Below are 10,270 nucleotides of genomic sequence, written 5' to 3' on the forward strand. Positions count from 1 at the left end.
TACTACTATATACTATATATATATATATATATATATATATATATATATATATATATATATATATATATATATATATATATATAATATATATATATATATATATATTAACAAACGAGATTTCACTGCACCTACTAATGACCATAAACCCTCACAAAATTCAGGACCAACAACGAGAGGGTGCCACCGCATCGTGTTCCTCATTCTATTTGCTTCCAAAAAACTGCAGAAAAGTCTGTCACTTCGAACTGTGCATTTCTGTAAATCATATTGTCATTCCGCAGAAACAAACAGTTCGAAGCGATGAACTGAAAAATGATAAAAATAGATTATGAGAAGTCAAACTTTGCAATTGTTCCCCGCTATTCAAATTAATATGAGTACAAGAACTTGACCAATCGCAATGAATATCTTGAAAAGAAAGATATGCATCGTTACAAGAACTAAATACTAATAGCTATTGAAGAAACACAACACACACGAAAAAAATTTACTTCGTAGTTTGAAAAATAAAAAGACAATAAACTTTGCACCAAAATTTCCAAAGAATATGATCACAAGCATCACAAGAATCTTCAACATCAATACCACAACTCATTTTCGTTCAAATGCAGTCACCAAACTACTTGCAATCTATAAATGTACCCATGTAATCAATATAAATGATGCAAATTTGGTCCCAGAAAATTTAAGCGTACTCCAGATCTTCAGAGTTATTATAATTCTAAAAAAAAAAAAAAAACATGAAAGAATAAAAGTTTCTCGACTACCATTGATTATAACATAAAATTATTCGCAGATAAAATCTTTACAATGTGGACAATTCAGTTACTGAAATTACAGCTTGAGATTTTCCACTTCCTGTTGCAAATGTACTTTTAAAGGCTAAAATTTTACCGCAAAAATTGCATATATCTCTGATTTATAACAAACGGCAAAAAAAAAAAAAGCATGCCTTACAAAATTTAGGAAAACCAACGATCTTTTCCCTTGTTTTTAATTGAAACAATGAAGATTAAAAATTAAGCAAGGCTACTAGAAAGATTTGCGACTAACTCTTAAATTTATTCTTAACTCAGGCTTCCACTGCTTAATTGCAACATCCGGATAAAACCATCGAAAGATTCGATTTCTTCCTTGCTCCTGTTCCTCAATAAGCACCGCATACCTACAACGCATGATTTTTCAAGTATTAATAATTCTATCTGGCAAAATTAAATTATATTTTTGGGAAACACTGTTATTCATTAACTGCTACCGATTATGCATGAACGCAATGAATAGGCTACACAACGTAGTAAGGAATACCCACTTTTTTTCAATTATTCGAATTTGAGACTAATTTTAGCGAGGAGGAATACATAAAAGATTTAAGTCTGTCTATCATAGATATTTAAAACATGAAGTAATAAAAGCAGAAATTTAAAATATTCGAACACCTTCATCTTTTCTCACGATATACAGTCTTTAACAGGAATAACAGTGTGTAATTCTTTTTTTTTTTCTCATTGATACGCATACACCAGGCTTTAATGGAATAACGCTTAATTCTAATAAGGCTATCAAGATGCAGCAGTACAAAAAGCACAACACGTCGTCGCAAAATGATCAACCCTGAGCTATTTATTTTCAATCCATAGCAATTCTCTCATGTTTAAAATAAAATTTGATAATTTTTGGACGTTATTACTCGTACAAACGTTTTATCCAATTGCCTAATCCATTTAATGCAATACAAAATAGCTTTATTATTACTCTTTTGTTGCTGGCTTTTAGTTTTTTAAAAGTTTTACCTTACTCTAACGAAATCTACTGCTTTTTTCCAGTATATACCATCTTCAAACTTCTGAGTTTTCTATTATCGTCTTAATTAATGGTATGACTACGAGAACCGGGAAACTTTAACCAGAAAATTCTGATCATAATGTTTCTCAGGTCTGAAAACATAAAAGAGGTGTAAAAACAGTCAAATAACAAGTAAAAGTTTGGCAGATCAGTAAGACTGAGCATGTCCAGTAAAAAACCAATGAAAACTGGAAATAACAATTGCAGAAAAAGTACATCTGCCATCGCAATGAAAACATTTCAATGCATGAAACAGCATAAAAAAAGAAAAAGATAAAACAACCAATAACATTTCCAACAATTTTTGTATAAACTTTCTTTTTTGAAATAAATGTTTCCGGTAAAGGGCGATAAAGAATTATTAAAATGAGCAGTTTAAAATTGAAGGAACACTACACTTCATCAACATCGAAAATGGTAGTTGGAATTGCTGGTTTTGATGAGTAGTTAATTAGCAGTATTTTGATTCATCCCTAGAATTTTGTAAATATCAATGCATACCAGCTACAAATGTGGACAGAGTCAGAATGATAAAAACAGGATGCAAAATTCGTTTTTTTCTGTGAAAAAATGAAAAAATTTCGGCATGGTGAATTCATCACGAAAATCCGATTCGTCGACCAGGAGGAGTATACTGAAAGGAATGGCCTGAAGGCTGGCGACTGGCATTATTTATGCGTCTGTCCCAGGAGGTTCATGCTGCACTGCGACCAACAGATATATCATGGTAAATTATAAAGATGACTGGACCATTCCAGTGGCAACAAATAAATCTGGATGAATGCAGAAAAAAGCTATTTCACCGAATCGCTAAATAAATCACAAAAAGAATCGTTCCCATAGATGCGCTCAGTACCTCTCTGTAATGGTGACCGTTTTTAGCAGCTTAACAAACAGCATCGTAAAACTATCAATCAGCTATTAACTGGCATCATAAAAGATACCTGTAAGCAAATGCAATCTATCTGGTCCATACAACTCACTCGACTTCTGTGCTAGTTCTATAATGGGCATAGAGCCGTTCCGAAACCTCACAATCAATGCTGCATATTGCGAAAGCTCGCTAGTTGTTAGAGACTTTGTCAGCTAGGAAAAAAAAAGAAAAACGAAAAAAAAAGACACACAATCAATTAAAGGAAACCCTACAGAAAATTGTAATGAAGTAAATTATTAGCTATGACTACACAATTCAATTCTTATGTTCCAAGGGAAATTTTAAATCGCATGTGCTCAATCAATATCAGCTAGATATTAAAACTTAGAAACTTTGAAACTTAGACAACCATAGTTTATTGTGGCAAATTAACGGTGAAGAAAATAAAAATGGTTTCCATGCAAGGTTTTTTCCGTTCTTTTTTTCTTTAAATACATTCATTACGTTTAACAAAGAATTATTAACCAGACTCGTGGGATGTCATCAACGATATGGTGTTTACAAAATATTAATAGCCAATTGGTAATAATAAAATAGTTTTATACTTGCAAACTTACCACAGTCATATAATCTTCTATGATATCATCAATTTGTACTTCTGTGGATTCACTACGTGAAGCAGTTGTAGAACAAGGATGACGACTACTGCTGACACGCAAATCTTGATGTGATTCTGTCAAGCTGCAATTATTTTACGACACTACGGAAAAACGATTTACATTTACATTTCCTCGACCTCGCACTGTATGAAAATTTCTCGTTCCGCAATAACCACATGTGTAAAAATTTACACCACAAATGATGTTACATTTCAGAAAAAATGAACTCACAATAAAGGGCGGTGATTATTGAAAGGTGAAACTGACGAGATAGTAGGCGTTTCTGAAATCACTTCCTTTTTCTTGTTTTTCTCAAAATAATAAAAAAATGTTTTCCTCAAAAAAAAAAAAAAAAGTTAGTCACAGTAAGAAATGAATCTGATACATTAAGAAGCAAAGAATGAGCATTTTTGACACCCATTCATCTATTTTGGGCCGCAGATTTTACCTAAATTAAACGAAGGAAACTTCGCGAACTTTTTGACACAATCGTTTCAAAATTACTGGCGATATCCTTATAAACTTGAGAGAAAAATTGTCCCAAGATGTTGCAAATTGTTTCCGCTACACCCTGAATGAAACGTTCACTGTATCCATTTAATACAGCTAATCAAAATATTGTAAAATGTACAGGATGTGGCAAAATATTCGAAAATGCAAGTCGACTACAAAATTGACTGAAGTTCAATGGAAATTGACTGATTTAAGATGAAATGGCATATTCTGTATTTTTCAGCCACCGCTTAACTTTCCGATTTCGAAATACATGCCAGATATTTATGACAAGAATATGGTATTATCTCTGATTTGGCATTTTCATCAAAATTGTTAACACAAAGAAATCCACACTCAGAAAAACTCATAAATTGTAAAAGCAAGACAATCATCAAAAAAATTACAGCGGTTTCACAGTATACGACAGCAAGGTCAAAGAAGTCACGGTTTCGAGTGCTGCTGTATCCCACCTTTATAGGAAGAATGTATTCATGCGCTTCACGAACAAAACCAACAGATGCAATTAAGTGAATTGGTACATGAAGCAGCAGTTCCTTAAAAAAATCGCAGTTCAAGTTGGACTTTAAATGTTAATTTAATTGTGACAACATCATAGTGACTTTTACTATGAGATCTACAATTCAATAAGTACCACTCACATTATCAAAAATTGATCGGACCGCTACTGAACACGAATCAATCTGAAGGACTGCATTCCCAATAAAATTGCTTTTCGCATCAAAAGACGTAATTTGCTTTCTGATCTACAAAAGAGAAAACTTTGGGGAAGAAAAAGTTCTAAAATAAATTCAAAGTGAAGGAATGTGATGTACTAAAATAATGGAATATTCACAAAAATATCCAGTTTCAAGATCCACACTTGCTCTACGTCGTTAACACCAGCTGACGTTTGGCTTAATTCTTAGCGGATAAAGCGAAAAAGGATAATGATTCTTAAAATAACTATCCTTCTTGCAATTTAAGGTTTAAAACCTCATTTTCGTCACGAAACAAGTGTTTGTGCGACTACTTAAACATTTCACTGTTTTTTCCAATTTTTAGAAGAGAATACCTTGGCACGATCCAGAATTTTGAGCAAATCAGTGCGTCCGCTAGGGTCAATGTCACCACGAATGTCGTGAACCAAACCAGCATACTGCAAAAATAAGCAGCTTTTAACATTAGTGACTACCTGAGAACACCATGCATTTTAAAATCAAAAAAGCGAAAATCCAAAAAACAATTCTTAGAGGAAGTATAATTACAGGAAGTCACACTCTAGAGCCGAACCCTTAAGCTCTGTCTCGACGGATCTCTGCCTATTTAGTTTGCAAAAGTTTCACAGTTTTGCATTAGCTTATTTGTTATCTGTCATCGTCAGCATATAAAGTAGAACTTTCCTGTGTTTCTGAAGGTATTGAGGGTGTTGGTACTTACAACGAATATCAAGATCGCGTCATAACAACAAATTTATTTTGCAGGAAAAATATAGATTGCTAAGCAAACGCTGATGCTAAGATTCCATGTAAGCCCTCAGAATAGGATCAAAGTGACTTCCTGAATCACTCGCTAAAATCACCAGGTGGAAGTCTGAATTTAAATTGAATTTAGAATCTCTTCACAAAGAATCTATCAAAAACCACCCAAACACATCACCAGCACGTCTCTGCATTGGCAACTTGAATTCAAACCTGGTAAGTGATAACGGGGTTTCACCCGTGCATGATCTCATCTCGGGATACGTAATGCGTTCGAAGATTTTCATCGTCACTGTGTTGGTTTGTTTATTAATTTGTTTCCATTATATTTGTGTATTTTACTAAATTTTTCTTCCAGTTTGTGCGGTTTTCTACCACCCCTTCCTTCCATATGTCGTAAGTCTTGAAGCTCCTTATGGGACGACTCATGTCTGTTACTGCACGGTATTTTTCCCCTTACCTTTATTCTCAAGAACACTGTTCATGAATACTTGTCCTTTTTACCTTAATGTCAAGAGTCAAGACAGAAAAGGATAGAGAGTGAACACTGACTTGAAAGATTTCTCACTGCATGTTTTAATTCAGTTTGCAACCGTTATCCTTTCCTTTTTTAAACTTTATCTTTCTGAGAACTCTCCTATTTATATAACTCCGTACGTACCTTAATTTTTAGCTCAAAATAAAATATTTTAGGACTGTAAGGAATTATTGAACACACATTATTCTATAAACAGAATTTCAACATACATTTTCATGCTGCATATTTAAAGAAAAAAGAGAAAAGATGTATAGCAGTAAAAAATCAAAATATAGACACATTATGAGAAGAGCTGTATGTTACAGTAAACAAAGTGAATGGAAACGTACCACTAAATTTTAAACATGAAAAGGGAAAAAAATGTTTTGAACTTCGGATCATCCATGTGATAGTTGAATGCTATACTCTTGATGTGTTTAGCATCTGGCATGTTCATCTTTTGCTTCAAGTAAGAACAGGCATCACTTTAACAACAGTTAGGTATGCTGGCCTTTTTTATTCCCTTCCTATTTAAGAAGAGTGGTCTCGGCCGTTTTCCCAGTGATTTCATATTTATGCATGGTCCATGGGATTGAAATGTCTCATCCTTGATGCAACTCCTCTGACCCTGGTCGTATTTAATTACCGATGTTGCAATTTTAGTTAGGCGAAATAAAATGAATACAGTAGTACTCTGTATCTCTTCGGTCAAGTAGATAAGAAAAATAACTTCAGCAACAATTAACCAAACCGCGAATCATAATACAGCAGGAAAAACAAATTTTGGGATCTACGAGTGCGCATCTATATGTCTATACATATATACTTAAAATATTTCTTTGCTCTTTCGTTTGTCTGCTTGTTTTGTGGATACGGTGATTTTGTTGCTGTTGCTTGACTACGACTGTTGGCTGTAACGAGAGACCGGTTTCGAGGTACTCTTGTAGTGTGTCTCACTTAAATAGCGTGCTCTTAGTGCTTAATGATATATAAACTGATAATAACCTAGTTTTGATAATCAGTAGTCCGGTTTACTATGAATGATTGTTAGCTGTCAAAGTCGGGAATTATATAAGGGGTGGAAGCTTATCAATGGACTGATCCTACACTGTGATCGAAATCTATCTGAAGCGTACAAAAACGATGCTTCAAATGAAATTTGCACACAACACTGGCTATTTAGTTGGGAAGACTAAAAAATGATTAAAAAAACTCTCTTTCTCTTTCTACCAGCAGTACGCCTAGCTTTATTTCTTCCTTTCGCAGCAATTTTCATTTGGGAACACTTTGCATCAGAGTGAGTGACGAATAGAGAAACAAAATGGGAGCTATTGTTAAAATGGGGAATCCCGTGCCGTACTGGTGGTGCGTATCTATCGATAGTTACTTTGGATTGCATCGTGCGTTTTTAATCTGCTTATCTGATTTCTTTCGAATGCATTCATATAGGGTATTAAAATTAATACATAATTGAATGAGGATGATTGTCGGTTCGGTGTGTGCGTGTCTGTCTGTGTCTGTGTGTGTGTCTATGTGTGCGTGTGCGTGCTATACGTCTTATGCAACCGTACCGTAAAGCAAATAGATTTTATACTAAGAGCAAAATAGAGGTAATCTCACACTGCCAACCTTTCTGATTAACATAACAATCGGGAAGACAGGTAGACACGAGAATATTAACATGGGAAGACTAATAAGTAGAATAAATCGACGAGAGGTGCAAATAGCAGCGATGTTCGTAAATGTTTTGTGGATGAAGCGGTACTCTTGCGAACGACATTTGTAAAGCCAGGAAATTCCGTGAAAGCTGGACGTAAAACGAGAAAATGATTTGGCAAACGACGTCATTTCCGAAGTTAGACTGAAAAGAACTCTCCATCAAATGCATGGGCTTACAGATGTCGTAGTTAAGCAAGAAACTGGTATTTGGTGAAAGAGATACATTACTTAGATTATGCTAGCCCGTATTTCTGTAAGCATTGCACAGAAATCAAACCAGCCTTGGTCATGAAACGCTTTCCAGAGGATTTGCTACTTTCTTCATTCACTGCGATTTAGTTTACTTTTCATATACTGTTAGCTTTTTTCTTGCCATTATCTCCGAAACCGAAACCCGACAAAATCTGTCAAGGAAATCGCCCTACCAAAACTTTTCATAATCCTTGGTTTTCTAATCATGTAAGTGCAAAAGACTTATTATGCTGAAATGCAATAAGCGCAAAAGTGTATCTGATGCAAATAAGAAAGAGATAAGTACTGAGAGATAAAGAGCTGTTCACAGTAGTGTTAACGAGCCGTTCTCCGGTGGAAGTAAATGCCTAGATTTTACAGAAATTTGCATTAAGTGGGTAAAATAACTGGCGAAACTTCCCAGAAAACGAAGTGAAATAGACACGCTGCTTGGCAGTAAAACTAGAAATCTAAAGTCCTGGTTTGTCGTTAATCTTTTTCAAAAAGTTAGAAAGTTCCCAGTAATTGAATTTTAGTGGTGAGATTCTCAAAAACATTCCTTAGCTGTACTCTTAAAACCAATAAAATGAGATTCTTAGGTTCTGGAGGCATAAAGCGAAGCGAAATCAGTTCTACTGAATAAAAATGAAAAATTGGTATATATTTCTGCATGCTTTAACGAATGGAGCAGCGGAGCGTAAGCATTTTGAAACTTCCCTCATTTAAAGATTTTGTCATCAAAAGGAAATTCTAATGTCATACATCATGTTGAACTGCTTGTTTACATTACGGAAAGTACGAGAAAAGTTTGAAATGAACTAGGAGGTTGATAATTCGGATCTGCACCAAGCTATTCGTCTGTTTCTTCCACTCTGATCTCACGAAAACGTGGGTGCCTTATCGCTAATAAAACAAGCCATTACTTTATCAGTTTAAGGATAATGATAATAAACTTGTCAAGCAAAAATTCCAAACCAACAATATATCTGATTAATTGTTCACTAGAAGTTTTTGCAGTTTCAGCTTATGGAATTCACGATAGTAAACCAGAAATAGAATGATGCATAATAATTCTTCAACTGAACAAACTTAACAAAAGAATTGCGTTTTAAATCAGTCCGTTTAGTAATTACCATAGCTGAAACAGGTTTTGTATGTACTCACTACAATTCAGTTTAAGGTACTGACATTTAGCCACTTGCCGCGGGAATATCTGCACAGCTGATGAGTCATTCCTGATCACTTTTATTAGGAAAATATTAGTATAACATTGAGTTCATAATGACCTCTCCAGTTTTATTCTAGTTTCTCCATCACCTTCTCTCCTATGAATTTTGAGTTCTCGAATCCACAGAGTCGATAACGGCATTTTTGGCGACAAAAATTTGTTAAACTTCCATGTTTAGGAGAACCAACACATTACAGTTAGAAAATAATGAATGTGATAAAAGTGTTTCCAACAAACAGGTAGTGCAGGACGAATACTAAAGAGGAGAATAGAGGAAAAAGAAGGCTATGGAATGCGGAGTGAATTGATTGATACCTCTACAACCAAACGATCGAAAATTGAGTTTTATTAGATGCTATGTTGGTAGGTTAGCAACAGGATCCCGAAAACACTTCAAAATGCTGTAACTGATGCCTCATCAGTAATAACCTTCAAGAAGGCCATTTCCGAGCTACGTTACGTTCGTTCCTATTGCTACAGATCCTCTTCCTCAGGTGATCTGATACCCTACTAAATTTTAAGCACTTAAGACCGGCTGGTGCTGCGTGTCATTTCACAAATTATCCATCACTCACAAAATAGCAAAAAATTTCCTGCACGACTTTTATGTGAGCTATAATCTATACCGGTCACTTTTGGAAGTTTGTTGATTGATAGGACGTATAAATCGGTCCTGCACAACCTCTGCTGAATAAGGATTAGCTCTTCAATAGGCGAAGACTCATTTTATCCATATATTTGATGATGACCGCTCTATAACTCCATCCGCGAAAAAGAAAATCAGAGTTTTGCTCACCGCAATACTTTTTCCTAAGTTAACCTTTTGTTCAGTAAAACAATGAGCGGGAGTATAACACTAAGGAAGAACAGACAGATCAAAAGACTATGAGGGAGAGAGGACTACATTCGAGCAACAAATTTACCTGGATTTGAAAGGTTGACGTACCGCCATAATCAATGTCGCATGCCTGCAGCATTTCTTGTGATAATAAGTTGCAGTACCGGCGGTAAATGGCACCACAGCGAGCAACCACTGCAGTAAGTTAGGTGCACCACCCACTGCCCCGCACATTTTACGATGGACTTATGCCGACCATATGCATACTCACATACTCTCTCTCACACACACACACACACACACACACATACACACACACACACACATACACACACACACACACACACACATACACACACACACACACACACACTACACACACTACACAC

The 10,270-nt window shown here is 35.1% G+C and overlaps 1 protein-coding gene across 1 annotated transcript; it reads right to left on the bottom strand.

The window, feature by feature from the left end:
* Positions 1 to 2,440: 2,440 nt before the first annotated feature.
* On the bottom strand, positions 2,441 to 5,635 carry LOAG_09488 (hypothetical protein; the record flags this gene model as incomplete). The annotated part of the gene is made up of 9 exons (XM_020447941.1): positions 2,441 to 2,490; positions 2,787 to 2,928; positions 3,334 to 3,457; positions 3,607 to 3,658; positions 3,853 to 3,946; positions 4,275 to 4,424; positions 4,530 to 4,634; positions 4,943 to 5,026; positions 5,522 to 5,635. 9 exons carry the CDS (start codon positions 5,633 to 5,635, stop codon positions 2,441 to 2,443), a joined length of 915 nt encoding a protein of 304 aa, XP_020301875.1.
* Between the last annotated feature and the right edge of the window lie 4,635 nt (positions 5,636 to 10,270).

The sequence above is a fragment of the Loa loa genome (genome assembly GCF_000183805.2).
Source record: "Loa loa unplaced genomic scaffold supercont3.346, whole genome shotgun sequence".
Lineage (NCBI taxonomy): Eukaryota > Metazoa > Nematoda > Chromadorea > Rhabditida > Onchocercidae > Loa > Loa loa.